This window comes from Bos javanicus, chromosome 10, assembly GCF_032452875.1.
Source record: "Bos javanicus breed banteng chromosome 10, ARS-OSU_banteng_1.0, whole genome shotgun sequence".
Taxonomy (NCBI): Eukaryota; Metazoa; Chordata; class Mammalia; order Artiodactyla; family Bovidae; genus Bos; species Bos javanicus.
Genome location: NC_083877.1, coordinates 44388542 through 44416065, shown reverse-complemented (window position 1 = coordinate 44416065; position 27524 = coordinate 44388542). Strand labels below are relative to the sequence as shown.

At 45.6% G+C, this 27524-nt stretch overlaps 1 protein-coding gene across 1 annotated transcript in view; it reads left to right on the top strand.

Annotated features, from left to right (window-relative positions):
• NID2 (nidogen 2) overlaps positions 1–27524 on the top strand; it is a 92770-nt gene that overhangs the window by 61131 nt on the left and 4115 nt on the right. The window contains exons 9-16 of the mRNA XM_061430984.1: positions 8931–9074; positions 9771–9899; positions 11108–11251; positions 20465–20584; positions 23653–23874; positions 24486–24655; positions 26501–26630; positions 27031–27202. Coding sequence (XP_061286968.1) covers positions 8931–9074; positions 9771–9899; positions 11108–11251; positions 20465–20584; positions 23653–23874; positions 24486–24655; positions 26501–26630; positions 27031–27202 — 1231 coding nt within the window. The remainder of the gene's footprint in view (positions 1–8930; positions 9075–9770; positions 9900–11107; positions 11252–20464; positions 20585–23652; positions 23875–24485; positions 24656–26500; positions 26631–27030; positions 27203–27524) is intronic.

Genomic DNA, 27524 nt, shown 5'->3' with positions numbered 1-27524 from the left:
TGAGCTCCTGGTTGGTCTTATTTTTGCTGATTGTATAGAGCTTCTCCAACTTTGGCTGCAAAAATGTAATAATCTGATTTTGGTATTGACCATCTGGTGATGTCCATATGTAGAGTTATCTCTTATGTTGTTGGAAGAGGGGGTTTGCTGTGATCAGTGTGTTCTCTTGGCAAAACTCTATTAGCCTTTGCCCTGTTCATTTTGTATTCCAAGGCCAAATTTGCCTGTTACTCCAGGTATCTCTTGACTTCCTACTTTGTATTCCAGTTCCCTATGATGAAAAGGGTGTCTTTTTTTTTTTTTTTTTTGGTGTTAGTTCTAGAAGGTCTTGTAGGTCTTCAAAGAACCATTCAACTTCAGCTTCTTCAGCATTAGTGGTTGGGACACAGACTTGGATTACTGTGATATTGAATGATTTGCCTTGAAAACAAACAGAGTTCACTCTGTCATTTTTGAGATTGCATCCAAGTACTGAATTTTGGACTTGTTTGTTGACTATGAGGACTACTCCATTTCTTCTAAGGGATTCTTGCCCACAGAAGTAGATATAATGGTCATCTGAATTAAATTTGCCCGTTCCCATCCATTTTAGTTCACTGATTGCTAGAATGTTGATGTTCACACTTGCAATCTCCTGTTTGACAACTTCCAATTTACCTTGAGTCATGAACCTAACATTCCAGGTTCCTATGCAATATTGTTCTTTATAGCATCGGACTATACTTTCATCACCACACACACCCACAACTGGGCATCTTTTCTGCTTTGGCTCCATCTCTTCATTCTTTTTGGAGCCATTTCTCTGCTCTTCTCCAATAGCATATTGGACACTTAACAACCTAGGGGGTTCATCTTTCAGTGTCGTATCTCTTTGCCTTTTTGTACGTTCATGGGATTCTCAAGGCAAGAATGCTGAAGTGATTTGCCATTCCCTTCTCCAGTGGACCACGTTTTGTCAAATCTCTCCACCATGACCTGTCCGTCTTAGGTGGCCCTACATGGCATGGCTCATAGTTTCATTGGTACACAAAGCTGTGATCCACATGATCATTTTGGTTAGTTTTCTGTGATTGTGTTTTTCATTCTGTCTGCCCTCTGATGGATGAGGATAAGAAGCTTATGGAAGCTTCCTGATGGGAGGGACTGGCTGGGGGGAAAACTGGGTCTTGCTCTGGCAAGGCCATGCTCAGTAAATCTTTAATCCAATTTTCTGCTGACGGGTGGGGCTGTGTTCCCTCCCCGTAGTTTGGCCTGAGGCCAATCTATGGAAGGGGTAATGGCAGCCTCCTCCAAAAGAACTTACACCAGCATGCCATGCCTCTCAGGACTGCTGCTGTCAGTGCCCCTGGCCCTGTGGCAGGCTGCTGTTGACCCACGCCTCCACCAGCGACTCCCAAACACTCATAGGTGAGTCTGATTCAGTCTCTTGTGGAGTCACTGTTCCTTTCTCCTGGGTCCTGGTGTGCACAAGTTTTTGTTGGGCCCTCCAAGTGTCTCTGTTTCCCCAGTCCTGTGGAAATTCGGTAATCAAATCCTGCTGACCTTCAAAGTCAGATCCCCTGGGGATTCTCAGTCCCTTTGCTGGATCCCCAGGTTGGGAAGTCTGTTGTGGGGCCTAGAATTTTCACAACAGTGCGAGAACTTCTTTGGTATCACTGTTCTCCAGTTTGTGGATCACCCACCCAGCAGCTCAATAGAACGGCTAATGGCGACCTTCTCCAAGAGGACTAATGCCACATGCCGTGCCTCCCAGGACTTCTGCTGCCAGAGCCCCTCTCCCCATAGTGGGCCACTGCTGACCCATGCCTCCACAGGAGACCCTCAAACATTTACAGGCAGGTCTGGCTCAGTCTCTCGTGGGGGGTCACTGCTCCTTTCCCTGAGTCCTGGCGCGTCCTCTCAGTTCCTCTGGCGGGCATAATGTTTGGTTTTAGGTGCAGTTGGGCCCCTCCTACTGTCCTGTGGTGGCTTCTCCTTTGCCTGTGGACATGGGGTATCTTTTTTTGGTGGGTTCCAACATTTTCTTGTTGATGATTGTTCAGCAGCTAGCTGAAATTTTGGTGTTCCCTCAGGAGAAGATGAGTGCTCATCCTTCTACTCTGCCAACTTGTTCTAGGAACTTTAAGTGCATATTACTAACTGAAAGAAGCCAGTATGAAAAGGCTTCATACTGTGTGATTCTAGACTTTCTAGGAAAGGTAAAATTGTAGGGACAGTAAATAGATCAGTTGTTGCTAGAGGCTCAAGGGGAGGGAGGGAAGGAGGGATGAATAGGTGGAGCACAGGGGAAGCCATCTGTGACACTGTAATGGAGGATACGCATCATTATACATTTGTCAAAACCTGTAGAACGGTACAGCACAGAGAGTCTACCCCAAAGTAAACTATGATTTTAGTTAATAATAATGTGTCAATATAGATTTATCAGTTATAACAATTGTATATACTAATCAGTTCAGTTCAGTCACTCAGTTGTGTCCGACTCTTTGTGACCCCATGAATTGCAGCACGCCAGGCCTCCCTGTCCATCACCAACTCCCTGAGTTCACTCAAACTCACGTCCATCGAGTTGGTGATGCCATCCAACGATCTCATCCTCTGTCGTCCCCTTCTCCTGCCCCCAATCTCTCCCAGCATCAGAGTCTTTTCCAATGAGTCAACTCTTCACATGAGGTGGCCAAAGTACTGGAGTTTCAGCTTTAGCATCATTCCTTCCAAAGAAAACCCAGGGCTGATCTCCTTCAGAATGGACTGGTTGGATCTCCTTGCAGTCCAAGGGACTCTCAAGAGTCTTCTCCAACACCACAGTTCAAAAGCATCAATTCTTCAGCGCTCAGCTTTCTTCACAGTCCAACTCTCACATCCATACATGACCGCTGGAAAAACCATAGCCTTGACTAGACGGACCTTTGTTGGCAAAGTAATGTCTCTGCTTTTCAATATGCTATCTAGGTTGGTCATAACTTTCCTTCCAAGCAGTAAGCGTCTTTTAATTTCATGGCTGCAGTCACCATCTGCAGTGATTTTGGAGCCCCCAAAAATAAAGTCTGACACTGTTTCCACTGTTTCCCTATCTATTTGCCATGAAGTGATGGGACCGGATGCCATGATCTTAGTTTTCTGAATGTTGAGCTTTAAGCCCACTTTTTCACTGTCCTCTTTCACTTTCATCAAGAGGCTTTTTAGTTCCTCTTCACTTTCTGCCACAAGGGTGGTGTCATCTGCATATCTGAGGTTATTGATATTTCTCCCGGCAATCTTGATTCCAGCTTGTGCTTCTTCCAGTCCAGTGTTTCTCATGATGTACTCTGCGTAAAAGTTAAATAAGCAGGGTGACAATATACAGCCTTGACATACTCCTTTTCCTATTTGGAACCAGTTTGTTGTTCCATGTCCAGTTCTAACTGTTGCTTCCTGACCTGCATACAGGTTTCTCAAGAGGCAGGTCAGGTGGTCTGGTATCCCCATCTCTTTCAGAATTTTCCACAGTTTATTGTGATCCACACAATCAAAGGCTTTGGCATAGTCAATAAAGCAGAAATAGATGTTTTTCTGGAACTCTCTTGCTTTTTCCATGATCCAGCGGATGTTGGCAATTTGATCTCTGGTTCCTCTGCCTTTTCTAAAACCAGCTTGAACATCTGGAAGTTCACAGTTCACGTATTGCTGAAACCTGGCTTGGAGAATTTTGAGCATTACTTTACTAGCATGTGAGATGAGTGCAATTGTGCGGTAGTTTGAGCATTCTTTGGCATTGCCTTTCTTTGGGATTGGAATGAAAACTGACCTTTTCCAGTCCTGTGGCCACTGCTGAGTTTTCCAAATTTGCTGGCATATTGAGTGCAGCACTTTCACAGCATCATCTTTCAGGATTTGAAATAGCTCAACTGGAATTCCATCACCTCCACTAGCTTTGTTCGTAGTGATGCTTTCTAAGGCCCACTTGACTTCACATTCCAGGATGTCTGGCTCTAGGTGAGTGATCAGAGCATCATGATTATCTGGGTCGTGAAGATCTTTTTTGTACAGTTCTTCTGTGTATTCTTGCCACCTCTTCTTAACATCTGCTTCTGTTAGGTCCATACCATTTCTGTCCTTTATCGAGCCCATCTTTGCATGAAATGTTCCCTTGGTATCTCAATTTTCTTGAAGAGATCTCTAGTCTTTCCCATTCTGTTTTCCTCTATTTCTTTGCATTGATTGCTGAGGAAGGCTTTCTTATCTCTTCTTGCTGTTGTTTGGAACTCTGCATTCAGATGCTTATATCTTTCCTTTTCTCTTTTGCTTTTCACTTCTGTTCTTTTCACAGCTATTTGCAAGGCCTCCTCAGACAGCCATTTTGCTTTTTTGCATTTCTTTTCCATGGGGATGGTCTTGATCCCTGTCTCCTGTACAATGTCATGAACCTCTGTCCATAGTTCATCAGGCACTCTGTCAGATCTAGGCCCTTAAATCTATTTCTCACTTCCACTGTATTATCATAAGGGATTTGATTTAGGTCATACCTGAATGGTGTAGTGGTTTTCCCTACTTTCTTCAATTTAAGTCTGAATTTGGCAATAAGGAGTTCATGATCTGAGTCACAGTCAGCTCCCAGTCTTGTTTTTGCTGACTGTATAGAGCTTCTCCATCTTTGGCTGCAAAGAATATAATCAGTCTGATTTTGGTGTTGACCATCTGGTGATGTCCATTTGTAGAGTCTTCTCTTGTGTTGTTGGAAGAGGGTGTTTGCTATGACCAGTGCGTTCTCTTGGCGAAACTCTATTAGTCTTTGCTCTGCTTCATTCCGTATTTCAAGGCCAAATTTATCTGTTACTCCAGGTGTTTCTTGACTTCCTACTTTTGCATTCCAGTCCCCTACAATGAAAAGGACATCTTTTTGGGTGTTAGTTCTAGAAGGTCTTGTAGGTCTTCATAGGACTGTTAAACTTCAGCTTCTTCAGTGTTACTGGTTGGGGCATAGACTTGGATTACTGTGATATGAATGTATATACTAATACATAATGGTAATAATAGAGGAATCTGTGTAAATTGGTTAGGGGGTGGCTATGGAAACTCTATACTTTCTGCTCAATTTTTTGATAACCTAAAACTGTTTTAAACAATAAAGTGTGTTTAAACTTTTAAAAATGTTCTGGGCAAGCCAGAGGATGAGCCTGGAAGTCCGGGAACCCTACTGATGGGAAATGACTTTGTCAGATCAAGGTGACATTTTAATTCTGAAAGCCAGTAGGCAGTTTTGTTATTGAAGACTAGAGGCACATGATGAGAGTGAAGGTTTCCCTTCAGTTCTACTGATACTCAGCAATACTGATACTGCTGAGTCCAGAATCTGCACCTCAGACGGGTGGGTTCATAACCATATTTTACCACTAGAGCCGAGGCCTCCTTTACCACCTCCTTGGGCTCTCTGGGCAGGTGTCACTTCAGCAGTATGATAACAGGAGATAAAGAGGACTGGGTTCTCCTGTGGAATGTAGAGGTGACACAAAACAGGAATCCCAAGCTTGTTGGTGTGCTTGGTTGGTTCAGTTTTAAGAAACTTGGTTGGGGGCATAGCCGCTGAGTGTCTGAACAAGGGATTATAATGTAGCGAATTAATAGCATGAAAATATCAGCTGACTTTATAGAAACATGTACCTCAGAAGGAAGGAAAGAATCAGTTTTTGCTGATTTCTTAAGGAGAGATTTCAACAGAAACACCTAGGGAAAATGACCATCACCTTTGAATGTCCAGTTCAGCCTTTCGCTAGGTGTAGGAGTCTGATCTGTAAGAGAAGTAACTTAGTGGGAGAACCTCCCAGGCCAGAGTCCCATTCAGACTCTGATATCATTTATGGAAAAGACAGATCTCTGGGTGTATCTTTCCTCGAGACTCACCCTAAGGGAGTAGCAAAAGGTCAGAAAGCCCACAAACTGGTGGGTACCAGGCTGCTAATTTGCTTTTAGAATGACATGATTTTTTTCCTTTCTTACCCAGGTCTAATTATAATAATAATTAGTACCGGTAGTAGTAAAGGAGTTTTACTTGATGCCAAGCACCGTTCTAAGTACCTTTCATGAATTTAACTCATCAAATCCCCACAACAACCCTACCAGTCAAGGGACTGTTATTCCCTTTTACAGAGACAATGGCGTAGACATGATGTAATTTGCCTGGTCACAGCTGGAAGAGTTGAGCCGGGGCTCAAATCCAGCGCCCACTCTCACCCCTCATTCATGGCTGTTCCCCGTGGACCCCACAGACTCCAGGACTGCCTTGTAACATAGATCAAATTTTAAAAGAAGGAATGTGGATGTTTAACCTTTGTGTTTCAACCCTGCTCATCCATCCACCCCTATGTAAAACAGCAATACTGTTCATTCTATCCAAATGGGAGAAAAATGGGGAAGAAAGAAGAAAATTAAAAAGAAAAACACAGCCTCTTTTTTTTCCTCTCTCAGTGCCTGCAAGTATCTTAAGAGCCTTTCCCTTTTTCCAGAGGGAGCGGTGATCTGGTTGGAATGTGTGTGAAACAAAACAACAGCCCCACCTGATGTGGGAGCTCCCAGCTGGGTGTCCGGGGTTCAGGAGGCAGTCTTCCCAGGGAGCCCCTTCTCCTTAACCACCAGCCAGCCCCCTGGCTTGCGCAAGTGTTTGAGCTTCCCGTGTGGCTTGGCTGGTGTTGGTGGGGTTGCAGGACAGGATCCAGGAATGCTTCCTGCCCTTGCTCCCAGTTCAGGGCTCAGCTCTCCAGTTGAGGAGCCTTTGGGCAGAGGGCCATGCATTGAAGCTGAACGGACTGTTCCTTTAAGGAAAACCAGTCTTCTCCTCTTGATTAAATGACTAAATTAGTTCCAGATCCTCTGTCAGAGAGTCAAACTGTTCAAGAGGGAGAGGGAGAAATAGAAAATGTCTTAAGAAGGATACAGCTCTTCTTTACTTACTATAATAGGAGAAAAGCTAACTAGTCACAGAGAATGAATAGACTCACAGTTTTAAAAATGGATTTTTAATATAGTGTTTTTGGAAACCAAATTCTGAGCACAGGGCCTCAGGCTCAGAAATTGGCTGATACTTGGTTTAAAGCTGTGCTGTCATTGTCTTGAAACTCTTAATAATTTTGAACAAAGAGTTCCACAATTTTGTTTTGCATTGGGCTCAGCAAATGATGTGGCCACGCTGTCAGTGAAGGCTATTTTAAGTCAGTATGATGCAGGTATTCACACTTTCTCCTCAATTTCAGGCAGGCTAGTGTATCCTGTCCAAGTTGGCCAATCAACTTCTGGGCTGTATTTTTTTTTTTCCCTCCTTTTAATGCCTCTCAGGCTGGTAAGCTCCTGACATTATGTATACCCACTAATCTCTGCTGGAATGCGCCATGGTGCAGTTTTGATGCTGGAGAGCACTGAACAAGAAGGCTAAGTCATCAGTATTTATAAACTAAAGTATCTCAAAGCTCACTTCTTCCTTTGGCTGGGTAGGTCAGGAATTTGGTACAAAACCTTCTCCTAAAATGGAGAGAGAATAATGGGAGGCAGTCAGGTCTTTGTTTCACATGGGGCCTTCAGTGAAGACATGACCCTGTTGTTTTCAACTGCAGCACACACTGGGCACTGACTCAGGACCTTGGTCAGTAAGATCAAGTTAACCCTGCCGCCACAACCCAAATGCTATACTTCCAGACCGCCTGGCAAGAGAATCAGAGGGGAGGGATGAGGGACGTCCAAGCATGCCTGTGTGATTTGGGGAGCACGGCCTCTGCCTGACTTTTGGACCCGTCCACCTCTTCTGGCTCTGTGACCTTAGTCAGGTTACTTGACCTCTCTGTGCTGCGGTAAAAAGATGATGATAATACATTCCTCACAGTATAGTCATGAGTAATTAATAGAATAGAGTAAGTAATGGTTTAGAACAATGCCTGGCACATAAGTGCTTAATATGCATTACTGTTACACTCAATCTAGTAGATCAAGGGAAGATTTCAGATGTTAGCTGTCATCACTGCCTGGTGGTCGGATGGAGCCATGGCAAGGTTAATCCTAAAGAGTAAATACTGCACAAGTAATTCCCATTTATTTGGTCTTATAAATCTTAAAAAAAAAAGACAAGATTTTCTCATTAATTGAACTTTGAAACATAGAACAGTGCACTTAGTGAGACTGTCCGATTTAGAGGCAGAAATTTTTGGTATAACTTTTGCTGTCCCATTTCCTGGCTTTCTGAGCTTGGACAATTTTTCTAACGTCTCTTGCTTATTTTCCTTATTGGTGAAAATTACCAATAAAAGGAATGACAGCCTGCCTCACAGAATTATCCCGAGAATCACAGAAGATGATAGAATGAAAGTACTTTTAAATAAAAGGATGCTGCTGCTGCTGCCACTAAGTCACTTCAGTCGTGTCTGACTCTGTGCGACCCCACAGACGGCAGCCCACCAGGCTCCCCCATCCCTGGGATTCTCCAGGCAAGAGCACTGGAGTGGGTGCCATTTCCTTCTCCAGTGCATGAAAGTGAAAAGTAAAAGTGAAGTCGTTCAGTTGTGTCCGACCCTCAGCGACCCCATGGACTGCAGCCCACCAGGCTCCCCATCCCTGGGATTCTCCAGGCAAGAGCACTGGAGTGGGTGCCATCGCCTTCTCCTAAAAGGATGCTGTGTGTTGGCTATTTTGTGTTGGCTATTTTTATTCCCTGGACACAAACCTGCTGTAAATAAGAAAAGGTTAGTTATCTGCAGAGAAGGCAAGAGGAAGCCATTCTGGAATTGAGAACTGCAATGCAGATGATCCACCCTCACTTTAGATATTAATAATTTAGTCAGGTCTCCAGGCAGGCTTCAAACTTACAAGTCCACAGCCAGTTCCACTTGCCTATCTACTTCCTTCTGTGCCATTCTCTTGATGACAGCCAGATTGTGCTTTTCCTTTGTATTTTCTCTCTACCCACCCAGGAGACTCCGAGCCCACCCCAGTGAATCCTTGCTATGATGGGAGCCACACATGTGCCACCACAGCTCGGTGCCATCCGGCGACAGGTGTGGACTACACCTGCGAGTGTGCATCTGGGTACCAGGGAGATGGACGGAATTGTGTGGGTAAGACCCTGGTGCTCTGTGTTCCTCCATGAAGGCCTCCAGCATTCTGTTCGTAGAAGACAAATGTCTGCTTTGTCATAAACTCATGGATCAATGAGTTTAGCAGCTATTCATCTAAATATACCAACTATTTAAAAACCAGGCATATTCTGGTTAGGTTTCCCAGAGCAGTTTGGAGTGGGTATTTAGGGCTATTGTAATTCGTGGATATTTTATGCTCTTAAATATTGTCATTTTGAGCCTGAATCAAGTATTTTTTACATTCATTAAAGAGTACATTTTTCTGGTTACCTTCAGATTTCAGACATCCATTTCATCCATTTCTTTCAGTTACTGTATCTCAAAAGCAGTCATGGAGATTTCTTTACACTTTAAAAGAAACATGGTTACTCTGTGTGTTTTTCTTCTCAGTGTTCAGAATTGCTTAAATGTTTAAAGAATTCTCAGAAGATTTGTTCAGAACACATCTCCCTGGGGGTCATACGTGAATGACTTGAAATAAATGTTTATTTTTACGGCAGGCTGCAGTGCGCATCTACATCTGGTGCTGAGCAGCCTGAACTTTGCCTCCCATTTAGTCTACCGACCGCTAGTCCCACCGAAACCTCTCAGGGCTGAGAGAATACCGAGTCTGCAGACCTTCCACTTGTGGGGCCTTTGGTTTAAGCAGCCCTTTCTGTTCTTACTCCTCTTTAGATGTCAATGAATGTGCGACTGGCTTCCACCGCTGCGGCCCCAACTCTGTGTGCGTCAACCTGCTGGGGAGCTACAGATGTGAGTGCCGGAGTGGCTACGAGTTTGCAGACGACCGGCACACCTGCATCTGTGAGTGCCCACCCGTGCTCCAGGGTGCATGACTTTCCACTGTGGCTCTACAGGAGATCTGCTGCATGGTTTTCTAGGAAACAAACAGTTCACATGGGAAGAACCCAAAGCTATGGCTCAGTTCAGTCCTGTGTGTTGGGGTTTTGTTTTTGTCTGGGTTTTTGTTGTTGTTGTTGTGTTGTGCTATTTATCTATCTAAATAGAAATTTTTGGTGTAAGTCATGGAAGGATGTTCACCTCTGTCAGGACTGCTGTGCAGCTTGATGTTTGGCCCAATCATGTAGTAAGACTATGAACTTTTCTAATACCAACAGCTCTAGGTAGAGGTCAAGTGTTTCTCAAATCAGAATGACATAGATTTTGTAATTTAAAGAGGCTTGTCCTATTTGACCGGAGAAGGCAATGGCACCCCACTCCAGTACTCTTGCCTGGAAAATCCCATGGATGGAGGAGCCTGGAAGGGTCCTGAGGGTCCATGGGGTTGCTGAGGGTCGGACATGACTGAGCGACTTCCCTTTCACTTTTCACTTTCATGCATTGGAGAAGGAAATGGCAGCCCACTCCAGTGTTCTTGCCTGGAGAATCACAGGGACGGGGGAGCTGTCTATGGGGTCGCGCAGAGTCAGACACGACTGAAGCGACTTAGCAGCAGCAGTCCTATTTGACTGACCAAAAGCTCCATTGGTAATAAATATACCCTTTCTAGAGTTCCAGATAAATACTTGACATAAGAGTGGATCCAAAAGAACTAGAATTCCGAAGTCATTTCATTGTTAGAGCCAGATGATATTAGAGAAAACCCACTTTTGAATCCAGTGAGATGAAAAGGTAGCAGCAATCATAAAGACTCGTGTGTGTGTGTGTGTGTGTGTGTGTGTGTGTACATGCACACGTACACACAGGCATGCCAAGCAGCAGTGTTCTGCTTTAGTCAAGGACATTTGCTGATGACTTATTTTCATGCCTAGTATTATAGACACAAACCAAGACCGGCACTTCTTAGATTGTAATTTGCATACAACCATCCAGGGATCTTGTTAAAATTCCTATTCCGGTTCACTGGCTCTGGGTTGGGGTCTGGGAACTGCATTCCTTATAAACCCCCAGGTGTCCCCATGCTGTTGGTGTGCAGATCACACTGCAAAGAGCAGGGCTCACCCATTCGCAGGCCAGGGCTCTTGGACATCTTTGCCTTCTTCTCTCTTCAGTGATCACCCCACCTCCCAACCCCTGTGAGGATGGCCATCATAACTGTGCTCCCGCCAGCCAGGCCCGGTGCATTCACCATGGAGACGGCTCCTTCAGCTGCGCCTGCCTGCCTGGTTATGCCGGAGATGGGCACCGGTGCACTGGTGAGTACCTGTGGGTGGCTCAGTGACCCTGAAAGTTGCTTTGGATGCACATCCCCACATCCCCAGGGCCTCTCAGAAACCTCTCCTTTCCTTTGACTCACACTCCCTGGAACTGCTGGAAGAGAAAAAAAAGGTGCCCTTTGAGTCAGAGGCCAAATGTGATTACCTTGGCACCAGACTGTTGAGCGAGTATGGTTGTCCTTGGAGGAGACGTGCCTGGATCAGTGGGGAGCTCCTGCCAGCTTGCAGTCTCCTGTTCCCTGGAGCTACTGTAGCTCAGAGGGATGCGAGGGAAAATTGTATATTCCCCTGGGAGGAAGTCTCCATCCTTCAGTCTCTTTAGCTAATGGCTTAATTCAGCACTTCCAGTCTTGCCCAATTTTTAGTTGCTATTCCCCTGCTTGAAGTGGTATTTGAAGCAATCTCTAAACATACATATAATTCTTTCTGTGTAATTTATTCCTTTGTCTCTCTCTCTCTCTCTGAAAGGGGAGAGGGGGAGAGAGAGAAGAAAAATCCACAGATATAAAAGGATATTAATGCATACCTAAGTACTCAAAGATTTCCTTCCAGAAATCTAACTATCTTTAAGACTTTATACCATATTTTGTAAAATCACTAAACCAGAAAGCAGGACTGACTGTTCAAATTTAACTTCAAGATGTATGTGGTTGTTACTGAAAAACTAGGCATAACACTCTGATTATAAATGTTCATGAAACTGGGATTAGTAGTACCTTAATATAGAGATCATTCAGTAAGCCTACATAATTCACTAAAGATCTTCATGTCAGTAATACACACAAATAATGGTTAAATGAGATACTTGGAAATGAGAGGATGGTGGGAAAGGAATCAGTTTTAGGAACAGAAATCGAAAATGCTGTTTTCAAATCGCTTTTTGCATCTGGCCCTGGAATACCTGGGCGCACTGAGCAAATCTGCTAAGAACAGCCTTATAACTCAGGACTTGCCGTTGTTCAGTCCCTCTTGTGTACGACTCTTTGTGATCCCATGGACTGCAGAACGCCAGGCTTCCCTGTCCTTCACTATCTCCTGGAGATTGCTCAAACTCATGTCCATTGAGTTGGTGATACCATCTACCCATCTTGTCCTCTGTCGTCCCCTTCTCCTCCTCCTCAAACAGAGAAGCCTGTTCTTAACTAGATCAGATCTTAAACAGATCGCATAGCCTGGCCCTGCCCTCCTCACCAGCCCGTTGGCTTCTCCTTCCCTTTCCCTTTGGTTTTATCTGGATGGGCTGAATGGACCAGCAGCCGAAAGCCACATGTTCTTGACAGAACAAATATGTCAGGGCAGCACAGCCCTCTGCTCCTTTCCAGATGTGGGGCTTTTTGAACCTGGCTCTTGAACGTTTCCACTTCTGATGTACAGAAGCTTAGCTGTATGGCTTTCTTGAAAACACAGTTTATATTGAAATGACCCCAAACTGTGACTCAGTTCAGCCCTGAGGTGGTTTTTTCTCCCTAAAAACACCCCCAGGTTTAGACAGAGCTCAAGGGCTTTTCAAGTTAGGATGGAGTAGAGGTGTAAGTCACGGATGGTTGTCCCACTTGACAACAGACACTCTCTACAGATGGAGGCACCCTCTAGGTCTGGGGTGGTGGGGGTGGGAGGAGGCATCAGGTGATGCACACAAACCTCTCACGTTTCTGCTGAGCTCCACAGTAGGAATACTGCTTTTTCCTCCCTTGTAGAAACTCATCATTCAGTTTGACTTAACGCACTACTGGCTCTCAGAAATGAGAACCAGAGAAAAAAATCTTGTCAGTAGAATTTCATATTTAAACATCTGGCTGCTCAGGTCAGTAGAATTTCATATTTAAACATCTGGCTGCTCAGGTCAGCTGAGATAGTGTTTCGAAAGCATTTCATTCCTTAGGTCTTTGGTTTAAAACAAAGAAGTTGAAATTAATCGCCGCTTAGATGTGGTGAGGATTAAAATCAGAATGTTAATGTAGGTGAGCTGCTGCTTGTCCTAACCCCTTCGAGAATCATTCTCCCTTCTTTTAACTTCTGCTTGTCTCGGAGGACTTGGGTTACCTTCTGGGGTTGTAGTAGAACCTTGAAATTAGCTACTTTTCCATGCTGGGAGTTTTCTAGGATTGTCATTCTTTGCTATGGTTGCCCTCTTTCTGATTTCAGGGACATTTTCAATTGTCCCTATTTCATCTCTGCTTCTCTACTTTTGGGATTCTCTCTGGAACCCACAGACTTAAACGTAGGCCAGGCCAATCTGTTGCTTCCCCAGTGTATTAGTAATCTGTTGCAGCATAGCCATTTACCCCAAACACGTAACAGCTTAAAACAGTACACAGTATTATTATGTGTATGGTCTAGCTCATTCGTTTGCTTTAGGATCTTCACAAGGCTGCAGTCAGGGGGTCTGCCAGACCTGGGGTCTCATCTGGGGTCCAGGTGGGGAAAGAGGCTCACGTGGTTATCGGCAGGGTTCCTTTCCCCAAGGACTTTCAGGTCCCTGCTGGCTATTGCCTGGAGGTGACCTTCAGCTTCTTGCCACCAGACATCTCCCACAAGGTAACTTTCTTTATCAAAGCCAGCGTCAGGAGGCCAGCTAGCAGGTTGGCAGTGACCATAAAAGTGATGTCTCCTCAGTATTGCTTTAGTGTCTTGGTTGGAAGCCAGCTACTCAAAGGAAGGGGATTATAGAAGACCCTGAATACCAGGAGGGAAGGGATCTTTGGGACCATCTATGAGAGGCTGCCTCCCATAGTCAGTTACCCTGTGGTTGCCGTCCAAGCTTCGGGGCCGTAGAAAGTAACAATCATTTTCCTAAAGACCTCTGCTGTGCATAAATCAGGCTGGGCTACTCATGGAGGTGGCTTGCAGGAGAAGTGTATAAACGTGTGTGTGTGTGCATGCAGTTTTAAAGGCATGACACAGTGTGCATGTATCCCAGTGACAACTGAGATAGAGAAAACAAGAGAAAAATGGCGATGAAGGCTCTGTTTTGTGAAGTGAGCACACTTAAAGCGCACATTCGTTTTCAGTCCATCAAACTGGCACTGAAAGAGTGTGTGGGTTTTCCTTTCTCCAGCCAGTTTGTTAAAAACCAGTTTCCCTGGGGAGGCTGCCCTTGGCTTTGGGTTCTCGATCTAGCCTGAGTCACAAGCAGGAATTATTTTTATGCAAGTAGAATGAAATCTTTTCCAGCTCCCCTCAGTCAGGATTGATTTCAACCCTGCGTTGGCGTGAGCTGGATATTTCTCAGGCACGTTTGTCCCTGCAGCTCTTAGTGACTCTGCTGGATGGAAAAGCAGATTGTTGTGAGCTGAGACCTTTTCAGGGAGGAGCACATGTGAGTTGAGGAACTGGGTTACAGATGGCCCATCACCCACAGAAGGGCCGTGATGAGGGGTTCTTACACTGTTCTCGCACGTGGCTTTTGTGGGAGGAGTGCAGACTCTGGATAAGGTATAGTAAAGTTGGTGTGGCCACAAGCGATGCAGAGACCAAGGCTTGAAGGGAAGAAGCTGCCTCTACTCAAAGGTCCCAGACAGCAGGTCACTGCATGCCATGCAGGACCCTATGGGCACAGCCAGAATCCGGGTTCTGACTGAGTAGGTGGGGAGTGACAACTCATGCGCCTTCAAGCCTTTGTTGGGGTCTGGAGCGGGATCAAGGAGAGTTGGCGCCAGGGAATTTCACTGGGTGGTTCAAAAGCAAACCAGGGGAGGCACGGGGGGAAAGCTAGAGTCCAGGGGCTGGCTTTGTTTTGAAGGGATTTCAGCTGGGTTTTGGGTGTGGATTCAGAATTAAGGCAGGAAGAATGTTGAAGCACCAAAGCCTGCACTCAAAATAGAGAATTTTAAACACATTTTCCAAAGAGGTTTTTTTAGCTGCTTGGGAGCAGATAGAATGGAGAATTGCGCTGAGATTAAGCCATATGGCATTGACTGGCCAGAGACTCTCCTGTGCCTTGAACCTTGCTGCCTTGACCTACCAGCACCTGAAGACCCTGACAGTGATGGTTAAGCAGGCCCCTCTCCCCAGGGGTATAAGAAGAAACTCCTCCCTTGCTAAGGAGTTCAAAGTGCCTTTATACTTTCTGCTGACACCTGATCCCCTGGGAAGCTAGGAAGATTTCTCCTTTACACAAAAGCTCTGGTTCCCCCTACACTCCTCAGGGTTGGCCTTCTGAGGGAGGTGGGTAGCCTGCTCTGCACTCAGGCCCTGGAGTGGCTGGTGAGGCTCCAGTTCTCTGACATGGTGCGAGAGCCTCCAAGGAGGAGATGGGAGCTTGCTTCAGGGAATCTTAAGCTTCTCCAGCGTTAGGGGACAGGAGCTGTTCACCTGTGATGTTCTCAGTCTCTTCAGAGATTCTCCCTGTTCATTCGTAAGTTATTGTCTCCCCATGACTTTGCCTTTGGGAGGATGGCTGCTCTTTCACGTCTGGTTGGCATTCCTAGGCCATAGGCTTCAAGAACACAACTCAGAACCTCTGGGGAATCCTCTTTCTCTTTGTTCAGAAAAGTAATCACAAGCAACTGATCTACGGGTTCTAGAAATAGGCCCTGTGTCTCAGGAATTCCTGCTTCCTGCCATTGCCTGGGGTTCCTGTTACCATGAGAAGTACTTTTAGCATATGCATTATGAATAGCTTTAATTTCCTGCATTTGGTTGGATGTTAATTTTTGCAGTTTGGTTTTATAGCATCATAGAAGGCACAAGGAACTGAATGGGCACCGATTCAGCCAACTGGACATTGGTATTGTCCTTCTGAACAGACAGGGCCAACCTCAAAGATAATGAAACATGACAATATACAGCCCTGACTGATCAGACTGGAGATAAGTTTCTGGTTGTTGTAATTAATGTGGGTTCAGTTCAGTTCAGTCCAGTTGCTCAGTCATGTCCAACTCTTTGCAACCCCATGAATCGCAGCACATGAGGCCTCCCTGTCCATCACCAACTCCCGGAGTTCACTCAGACTCACATCCATCAAGTCACTGATGCCATCCAGCCATCTCATCCTCTGTCGTCCCCTTCTCCTCCTGCCCCCAATCCCTCCCAGCATCAGAGTCTTTTCCAATGAGTCAACTCTTCTCATGAAGTGGCCAAAGTACTGGAGTTTCAGCTTTAGCATCATTCCTTCCAAAGAACACCCAGGGCTGATTTCCTTCAGAATGGACTGGTTGGATCTCCTTGCAGTCCAAGGGACTCTCAAGAGTCTTCTCCAACACCACAGTTCAAAAACATCAATTCTTCGGCACTCAGCCTTCTTCACAGTCCAACTCTCACATCCATACATGACCATGGGAAAAACCATAGCCTTTAGTTTTGGTTAACTGAGGAGCCTACCACTAACCTTGCAGATAAATTTATAACCACTTTCCTGCCATTGTCAGTGAAAGGAAGGCATCCAGGCAGGCCAAATGCTCATCTAGGCAGAGTCTATCTAGGTGGCATTAACTTTGGTCATGTCAGGCATTCAAGGTTTTTCAGACTTCAGAGTGAAGTAATTTATGGGGGCTAAATGCCGGATCCAGAGGATAAGCAGTGTAAGTGATTACATTGCTAATTATGATGGCAGAGATTTTCCTTTCCCCTGAACAGAACATCTGTGCTGTGTCCAGTACATCTACTTACTGGTAGATGGGAAAAGCCCTTAGTGATGGAGAGGTGGCTCAGGGTAACATGGTCACAGCAGGGGTAGCACTGATCACCCCAGGAGAGAATTCATCTGCGACCTGGGAGGCTGGGCGAGGAGCTGTTTGTCCCCAGCTGACTGACATCACATTCAGGGCTGTAAGTCTCCAGCTTCCAGGTGCCATGTGTCTCTGTCACAAGCTGTACAGAATCGACATAGTGCATTCCATGACTCCTGTTCTCTTAGTTTAATGCTGATCATCCTGTCCCATGTTTTTTCCCTCTTCACACAATTTTAAAACTTTTTTTGTATATTAGCTCGGGTGTGACTGCTTTATTTTCCATTGAGCCTTGATCAGATCCACCTCCTTGATCCCCTCTTTGCTCAGGAAGACTTCCTGTCTCTGAAGATGGCTTATCTCAACTACTGGCCATTGGTTTCAGCAGTTAGATTGTCAGACTTTTTTTTCCTGGCAGCAGGGTGGAGGGTAGGGGCAGTGTCTTGCTATTGTCAGCCTGCACTGATTTCAGTAAATAAAAGGAATGTAAGTCTGCCTTTGAAGTTTCAGGATGTTGCAGCTATGAGAAATATGAAAATTAATCTATGTGGTACTGTGTAGGAATGTTGGGACCTGAATTGTTTGTACTGAAAACCTGGACAAATTTAAATTTTATTTTCTATGTGTTGTCTTAAATCCTCTGATAATATTTTTCTTATACTTTTATATTTCTTCTAAAGGTGGAAAGTAAATTTCTGACTAAAAAAATTTTTTTTTAAATTTCTGAGTTTTTCGACATTCTAGGTAGTAGGAGTCTCTGAATATGTAAGACTGAATGTGTTTGTTAGTTGAAAAACTAAGTTGGAGCTTCACTGGGTTCTTTTGCATCTATAAATCAGTACTATAGGGAGATATTTCTCCCAGCATTCTTATCTGAGGTTATTGATGTTTCTCCCGGCAATCTTGATCCCAGCTTGTGCTTCTTCCAGCCCAGCGTTTCTCATGATGTACTCTGCATATAAGTTAAATAAGCAGGGTGACAATATACAGCCTTGAGGTACTTCTTTTCCTATTTGGAACCAGTCTGTTGTTCCATGTCCAGTTCTAACTGTTGCTTCCTGGCCTGCATATAGGTTTCTCAAGAGGCAGGTCAGGTGGTCTGGTATTCCCATCTCTTTCAGAATTTTCCAGTTTCTTGTGATCCACACAGTCAAAGGCTTTGGCATAGTCAATAAAGCAGAAATAGATGTTTTTCTGGAACTCTCTTGCTTTTTCCATGATCCAGCGGATGTTGGCAATTTGATCTCTGGTTCCTCTGCCTTTTCTAAAACCAGCTTGAACATCAGGAAGTTCATGGTTCACGTATTGCTAAAGCCTAGCTTGGAGAATTTTGAGCATTACTTTACTAGCGTGTGAGATGAGTGTGACTGTGTGGTAGTTTGAATATTCTTTGGCATTGCCTTTCTTTGAGATAGGAATGAAAACTGACCTTTTCCAGTCCTGTGGCCACTGCTGAGTTTTCCAAATTTGCTGGCATATTGAGTGCAGCACTTTCACAGCATCATCTTTCAGGATTTGAAATAGCTCAACTGGAATTCCATCACCTCCACTAGTTTTGTTTGTACTGATGCTTTCTAAGGCCCACTTGACTTCACATTCCAGGATGTCTGGCTCTAGGTGAGTGATCACACCATCGTGATTATCTGGGTCATGAAGATCTTTTTTGTACAGTTCTTCTGTGTATTCTTGCCACCTCTTCTTAACATCTTCTTCTTCTGTTAGGTCCATACCATTTCTATCCTTTATTGTGCCCATTGTTGCATGAAGTGTTCCCTTGGTATCTCTAATTTTCTTGAAGAGATCTCTAGTCTTTCCCATTCTGTTGTTTTCCTCTATTTCTTTGCATTGATCACTGAGGAAGGCTTTCTTATCTCTCCTCGGTATTCTCTGGAACTCTGCATTCAGATGCTTATATCTTTCCTTTTCTCCTTTGCTTTTTGCTTCTCTTCTTTTCACAGCTATTTGTAAGGCCTCCTCAGACAGCCATTTTGCTTTTTTTGCATTTCTTTTCCATGAGGATGGTCTTGATCCCTGTCTCCTGTATAATGTCACGAACCTCCATCTATAGTTCATCAGGCACTCTGTCAGATCTAGTCCCTTAAATCTATTTCTCACTTCCACTGTATAATCATAAGGGATTTGATTTAGATCATACCTGAATGGTATAGTGGTTTTCCCTACTTTCTTCAATTTAAGTCTGAATTTGGCAATAATGAGTTCATGATCTGAGCCACAGTCAGCTCTTGGTCTTGTTTTTGCTGACTGTATAGAGCTTCTCCATCTTTGGCTGCAAAGAATATAATCAGTCTGATTTCAGTGTTGACCATCTGGTGATGTCCATGTGTAGAGTCTTCTCTTGTGTTGTTGGAAGAGGGTTAGCAGATGACACCACCCTTATGGCAGAAAGTGAAGAGGAACTAAAAGCCTCTTGATGAAAGTGAAAGAGGAGAATGAAAAAGTTGGCTTAAAGCTCAACATTCAGAAAACTAAGATCATGGCATCTGGTCCCATCACTTCATGGGAAATAGATGGGGAAACAGTGGAAACAGTGTCAGACTTTATTTTTTTGGGCTCCAAAATCACTGCAGATGGTGATTGCAGCCAGGAAATTAAAAGATGTTTACTCCTTGGAAGGAAAGTTATGACCAACCTAGATAGCATATTAAAAAGCAGAGACATTACTTTGCCAACAAAGGTCCGTCTAGTCAAGGCTATGGTTTTTCCAGTAGTCATGTATGGGTGTGAGAGTTGGACTGTGAAGAAAGCTGAGCACTGAAGAATCGATGCTTTTGAACTGTGGTGTTGGAGAAGACTCTTGAGAGTCCCTTGGACTGCAAGAAGATCCAACCAGTCCATCCTAAAAGAGATCAGTCCTGGGTGTTCATTGGAAGAACTGATGCTGAAGCTGAAACTCCAATACTTTGGTCACCTCATACGAAGAGTTGACTCATTGGAAAAGAACCTGATGCTGGGAGAGATTGGGGGCAGGAGGAGAAGGGGATGACAGAGGATGAGATGGTTGGATGGCATGACCGACTTGATGGACATGAGTTTGGGTAAACTCTGAAGTTGGTGATGGACAGTGAGGCCTGGCATGCTGTAGTTCATGGGGTTGCAAAGAGTCAGACACGACTGAGCATATGGAGATAGTGCCAATAAGGAAAGGAAAAAATAAACTATTGTTACATATATTTATTTATTGTAGTGTTACTGAAAGGAAATGGTTTATGGGCTAAAGGTTAGTTCAAAGGTAATAACTTCCTGGAATTTACTGTAGATGAAAGATGCCAGGATATATTTCTGTGTGAGAGACCACGTTTGACTTCTACACTGAACGTGTCCCTCGACTCTGTACCCTTAAGCTTGCCTTTAAGGTGCCGGTATGTTTCTGCCCCTGCCCGAGGGTCTTCTGAAGCGGATGCCTGGGTGTCGATCCACGCACACTGAGGCACGTGTAGCACAGTCTGTGTTCAGTGAAATCATGCTCCTTCCTTCCCTCCTTCTCTGTCCCTGACTGCTGCAGATGTTGATGAATGCTCAGAAAACAGATGTCACCCCTCGGCCACCTGCTCCAATACCCCTGGCTCCTTCTCCTGCCGCTGCCAACTTGGATATTACGGGGATGGATTTCAGTGCACACCTGGTAAGGTCTGGGAGGCCTCCCCATGTAACTTTGTATCACTTAACTCTGACTTGCGGAGTGCAGGAAATAGTCTGAAGTCTGTTTTAATATCAGTGGGGAAAAGAAGTATGACCCTTGTAGGTGGACCCCGCTGGTTTACTCTAAGCTAGTAACCCCAGCCCTCTTCCCAACATGTTGATGGGGAATCACTCTTGCTCCTGCCACCTATAGAAGAGGTGCAGGGATCTGTTTTGTTCACCTTAGAGACCCCAGATGCTGCTGATGAACTTGTCTGTTATGGTCTAAGCACTCCCCGTCTGCATGGGGCGTGGGGTGTGGTTTCCAAGCACTCAAGAGTTCATGCCAGCTGTAGGTTGCCAAGGCAGACTGCTGCTCCTTTGTTGAGTTGTTCAAAGATAGGAATAATTTTTTCTTTTAATACAGAAGAACTTTATTAATGAAACAGCATTGGTTTGGTATCATTTTAACCAAAATAATTCCTATACAGATCCATGAGCTCACTATTCAAAGATCACTTTTTACCACTGAGGAAGGTTCCATAAGTACCAGTCTTGGCTTTTAATGTACGAGAGTAAGAAATGGAAAATTACTTCATTTTTTAAATTTTGATTATAGTTTTGATTTTGATCGCCAGTTGCCAGTTTTGATCCTTTCAATAATATTAATTATTATGGCCAAGACATTAGTGCTTCTAAGATTCATATAAGTAAACATTGGTAATGTTTGCTCTAGATGTCTATATACCCTTGCTTCCACTATAACATTCCTTTTTCTTTCCCCTGTTTCTGGGGAAAGATTTTTCAGGTCCCCGCCCTGCCTCCCCCCACCAAAAAAAAAATACAGAGAAATTCTGTTTAACTCATGCCTAGTCTTTAAAAAGTCTTGATTAAATTCCAGCTGGGATTTGAAGAAATCAGATGATTGGGAGGTGCCCTAACAGAATGGTTCAGAATCCTGTTAAATTTATTAAGATAGGCATGTATTAAGGAGAGTGATCCAGAAGGGAGCCAAGAGAATGAGACGTTAATTACAGAAAGAGGGGCATGTTCCTTTGTGCAGACTCTTTCCCATGACCAGGCCTCTCTTGGTGCTGGTTTGGCCTTGGTCGCCATTTCTGACTAGTCTCATCTGCATAATAGGGTCTGCTTTCAAGGGTGAGAGAACACTCTATGCCCAAAATTCAAAAGTATTTAAAACCCTGCCAGCCAGAAAGAGAAATAAATCCATGACTGGATTGAGAAACAGCTTGAAATAGTAAGCAATGACAGATGCCCACGTGTAAGTGACGTGAGGTACTCCTTTCCCAGAGGCTGACTGCTGTGTGTGCCTTGTTGGGTGGTCCCCCGAGAACTGATGATCTGAGTTTGGCATGTGGACCAGGGGTGATCCTGGCAACTTCTTCAGGGAATCCCACCCGGTGACAATGGCGAGTGTCTGAGGAAGTAGTATTTCCCTCTCTGGGTCCTGAGACACATCTGGGTGAGGAAGTCGGTCTTTTTTCTCCATGATGTTTTAAAAAGAGCTTTGCTTCCCGAGGGTTATGAGCTCCAGCGGCAACCTGGAGCTTGCCCCAAACACTGTGAGTCTTGGAGTTGTGCTCCTTTGGTTGGAGCTCTGAAGGTTTTATTCACCATCTTCTGGCTTTCCAGGTGCTCACATGTAATGTTTCCAGCTGTTCTTTGAACTCACTGGAGGTTTTGACCAAAGGAGGGACATGAGATGACTTTATTTTTTTTTTTAAAGGGACTCTTTCTGGCTGCTGGTTGAGTTTACAGCAGGGCTGGGGGTGGGGAGCAGGAAAGATGATGGAAGCAGGGAAGCCAGTAAGAAGGCTAACATACGTAGTAATTATGGCACGAGATGACAGGGGTAGATGTGGTAAGATGTGAAGATATCAGCTGACATGTTTTGATATATCAGATGTAGAGTGGGAGAAGGGAGTCAGGGTTTAGTGAGTCTGAGCAATGGAAAGATGGAGATGCTGTATAATGCTATGCAGAAGTCTAGGGGAGAGAAGCTTTGAGGGGAGAAAGCCCAGTTTTTGTTCTCCTCTGTGATCTGTTACACATCCACATGGTGATAGAAGTAGATACTTGGCTGTGTGATTCTGCAGGCTCTGAGTTGCAGGAATTAATGAAGGAAAAATACCTTCTATCAGTACTTAAATTCCTGTAGGTCGTCCTATCTTAGGAGACTGTCAAGTTAAACCACGTCAAGCAGAGTCCTCTCAGATGGAGAACTGCTGTATCTGGGACAGAGCCTTGGCAGCCCTGTAGAAGCAGTCTGGGAAAAAGCTGCTGGTAAGGAAGCTGCTCTGCCACGGAAGCTAACAAGAGTTTCAGCACGGTTGTGAGGAAGGAAGGAGGAAGGATGGGGAAAGATGCTGGAGAAAGGGAGGGACCAAGCAACATGACGGGAAGCTGGGGCCTCAGCTTTGAGATAAACCCAGGGCAGGGTGGCCAAAGGACTTCAAGGAGCTGGAGTGTCGCAGTCTGTATCAAGTTGTTTGCCACCAACTCTATGATCACACATACTAATTATAGTCAGTTTTACTCAATAGTTTTCCAGTGGACAGATACGTAGGGCCACACGTAAGCAGGGCATTTGGTAATACTTCCTAAGACACACTGGCCAGTCTCAAGACAGCCCTCTCAGATGCAGGTCCCACAGTTTGAAACAGAAAGAACATTGGCTTTAAGCATCATGTAGGCCACTGAGTCCCCAAGGAGAGTCCCCAGGAGTGCTGTTAGCAGAGGCCCCTTCCCAGGCTGAGCAAGGCCTGCACCCCAGATGTTACCGCCTCTTGTTCTTTCCTGATGTGGCTGGGTTGATGACATTCCTCCTGGCCTGAGGGTCACAGGAGCATCAGGACAACCCCTTCTCCGGATCCCCAGCAGAACCTCCTGGAGCACTTTGCTGCTCAGGGCCAGAATCCCGGGGCTTGGCTGAGGCCTCATTATGGACATGAGGAGGAAGAAGACGAGGAGGCCAGGCCTGGGGATCTTGAACCACATGCTACAGTCTGTCCTTGGCTCACACTCAAAGGCTTTTTGTCCACATCTACTCAGAGCCCACCCAGAGGCCCCGGACCGTCTGTGAGCGCTGGAGGGAAAGCCTGCTGGAGCACTACGGGGGCACCCCCAGGGACGACCAGTATGTGCCTCAGTGTGACGACCTGGGCCACTTCACCCCGCTGCAGTGCCATGGCAAGAGTGACTTCTGCTGGTGTGTCGACCAGGACGGCAGAGAGGTGCAGGGCACCCGCTCGCAGCCAGGCATCACCCCTGCATGTAAGCACCCCAGGGCAGCCCTCCCTCCCCTCTGCCGTGTTGAGGTCCCTGTAGGGAAGCTGCCAGCTGTGGGTGAAGGTGGGGGAATGAGGGGCGAACAGGTCCAGTGGAAGAAGTCGCTGATGGGCTATGCTGATTTATAATCTTGTCCGCCCCAGATCCCAATGCGGATTTAACATTTGGTTTTGTCATCAGCAGTTGCTGTAATTAGAACATCTGGAGCTCAGTTCAATATGTAGTCCCACTGCCTGTTCCCACTACTCTGAGCCCGGGGTGTAAGGGGACACGTGTCACCCTGGGGCCCCAAAGAGAAGCTGACACAACACTGGCTCTGGATGTATTTTTAAGGGGGATGTTCTGCTTTGTTCAAAGGGAAATACTTTGTCATCTTCCTCCCCAGTAATTGGCAGTGATTTGTATAATTGGTCTTTGGGAGAAAAAACCCTGGAAATTAGAATTTCTTTTAAGGCACATCTGGGGCACATCTGTCCAGGGTAAAGAACTGCTGATGTTTCTGGAGGCTCTGGCAAATGGGGAAGTAACTTTTCTTCTCCTCTCCACTGACCGTTTCCTTCGCTCTGCTCCTTCTACCTCCCTCTTCCTCACCACAGGTATACCCACCGTGGCTCCACCCACGGTCCGGCCCACACCCCGGCCCGACGTGACCCCTCCACCAGTGGGCACCTTCCTGCTCTATGCCCAGGGCCAGCAGATTGGCCACTTGCCCCTCAATGGTACCAGGCTTCAGAAGGACATGGCCAAGACCCTGCTGTCGCTGCATGTAAAGTGGACTTCTCCCCTGGGGGTGGGACTGTATTGGATTATCAGATCTGGGCAAGGTCTGAGGTGCGGGGGTGCTCCTCGAGGGCTTCTGTTTGGCAGTTGTCTTTGGGAACCTTACGCACAGAAGGGAGGGTGCTGTTGCTGGGAGCCACATTGGACTGATCAAGGACACTTTCTCCAGTTGGTGTGTGGGGTTTCAGCTATGTGGAAAGTGAATTTCAGAGTTGTCAGGATACTGAGGCAGCGTTGGAGATCCACGGGAAAATGATAGGTTAACCCCAGCCCCCAGCGTTCTCTTTAAGCCATAGACATCTCTGCAGATTCTGGAAGTCAACTAGTGATAGCCTTGTTGCGGACCCCTGCCCTCCTCTTTGGTCCTGTTGATCAGCTGCTTATCTTCTCTGAATCTGTCATAGATGAAAATATGCGGAGCACGTGATCCTGGAAAGGAGGAGACAGGGCTTTCCCCAAGGGATGCTAGCTGCTTCCCGAGCTGACAGCTTCCCTATGGTCAACACACTCCATTTTGGAGCAGGGATTTCTTCACTAAGATGGGAGGAAAGAGAAGGGAGTTCAGCAGAAAGGCACTGACACTTATAATGGGTTCCCCTCCCCACTTTAAAGATTTGAATTGTGTGTTATTCCAGACACTAGCTGCTGATTTTTAGTTTCTCTACAAGATTTAAGTGGGACTTTTTCCTCCAAGAAATCTTGAAATCATTAATGGGCTTATGAATCCCATGATCCCCTGGGTTAATGGAGGCCTGTATAGATGTGCCCCCTTGCTCAAAATAGGTAACTTTCAATTTTCAAGTAAAATTGAAAATTAAAATCCTCCTATATAAAACTGCCCACTTTCCCACAGTAGCCTAATGCTGCTTTTCTTGTCCTGACTCCTCTCCCAGTCAGGCCACCCCCAGGAGGCTTTGTTAGGCAAGCAGGGAGCTTGCGAGACCTCAGGGACAGCCTCGGTGTTGGCTTTGCACATCTGCTGGGCTTCTCAGAGCAGGAGTCTGGGCTGGAAATTCAATGAAGCAACTTCTGTGCAGAATTTTGGAAAGGAATATCACCGACTCAGCACTTAAAAAAGGATTTTGTCATTTATTTAGCAATAGGGAAGAAGGGGAGAGCTCCCGAGACAGAAGTCAGGTGGCCACCATTCCCCAGTTCCTTCAAGTTGTAATAGACTTTCTTTTACACTAGAGTACAGCCCAAGGACTGCTTTGTAGTAAGACGCAGAGGCGAGGGTTAAGGGTGTCTGCACTTCAAATAGCAGAAAGATCTCACTGACAGGGCAGGGGAGGGTTGATTTCATTATATGTTGGCAAATTTTAGAGAGGCTTTTTCAAAAAGTGCTGGATTACATTTGGCAGTCAGTTTTTGTCCAGTGAAACATTACTTACTTTGCTGAGACTAGTATTTGTCCTCTAATCACTGAATGGGCTGATCTTTTCATGAAATCACTCTTGCTTTTACCACCACCAATAATAATGCTTATTGAAAGCTTACAATGTACTCATCACTGGTTGGGATACTTTATAAGCTTTTATGGTATTAATGTTGATAGCAGCTGTGTGAAGTAGGTTCTGTTAACCTCTGCATGCCTTTGTCACCTTATCTGCAAAATGAAGGTAGTGCCGAAGTAAGTGGCCACGCCTGGCGCTGGCTCAGGGAAGCCGGCCTCCATCGCCTATACTGCTACCCACTGTGCCCCGCTGTCCGTAAAACCGTACAGTGCAGCTGGTCAGTGCTGCCATGAACAAACGAGTGAGGTGGCTGAGCATGAAGTCGGGGGAAGTGCAAGGAATCCTAATTCTTCCAATTCTGTGTTTTGGTCACACAGGGCTCCATAGTCGTGGGAATTGACTATGACTGCCGGGAGAGGATGGTGTACTGGACAGATGTTGCTGGACGGACAATTAGCCGCGCCAGTTTGGAACCAGGAGCAGAGCCCGAGATGGTTGTTAACTCAGGTCAGCAGCTCCACCCAGAAGACACTTCCCATTTCATTTCCTTCTACTCAGTCCAGGTTATTTGCTTGCTTTGTGCCTAAGTCTCCCATCTACCTTCTAGATAGGACTCTGACCAGGAAGGGTTTGTGTAGGAACTCAGGGAGTGGCCCCAGCCCTGGGGACGCTTGGTGCCACCAGGCTTGGGGTGGGGGGCTGGGTCTTATGAGGGTAGAGTGAACATGAGGCTAGAGTGAAGTAGACATGGCAGGAAAACCACAAAGGACCTACCCCTCTATTCAGTCTGTTTTTTTAGAGACTCTCAAGACTTTCCCCTTAACTGTGGGAACATAGTAGACCTCTCTGCTTCAGATTCTCCTTTCATAGCTGCAGTTGCTTCAGTCTTGCCTTTGTTTTATTTCAGGTCTAATAAGCCCCGAAGGTCTTGCCATCGACCACTTCCGTAGAACAATGTACTGGACGGACAGCGGCCTGGATAAGATAGAGAGGGCCAGGCTGGATGGCTCTGAGCGTCGGGCCCTCTTCCACACGGACCTGGTGAACCCTCGTGCCATCGCTGTGGATCCAATCCAGGGGTCGGCTGGGCTTCCCTAATTCTCCTGTTACCTGTTGACACTCACTTGAAGCCCTTGGGTTCTAAGTACGGTGTAAGGAGGGTCAGAACATGAGCATAAAAGTGCACGTTAATTTAACAGTATTCACAGAGGATCTACTAGGTGTCAGGCACTGTTCAGGCAAAGACAGGGTCTGTCCTTTCGTGAAGTCTAAGTTCTACTACGTTCTAGGAAATAAGACAGTAAACTAATGAATAACAGAATAACAAGGAAATTACTAAGCCTGTGATGTGGTATGTAGAGAATTCAAGAGTATGTGAGAGAGACTGGGGGCTACTTTGGA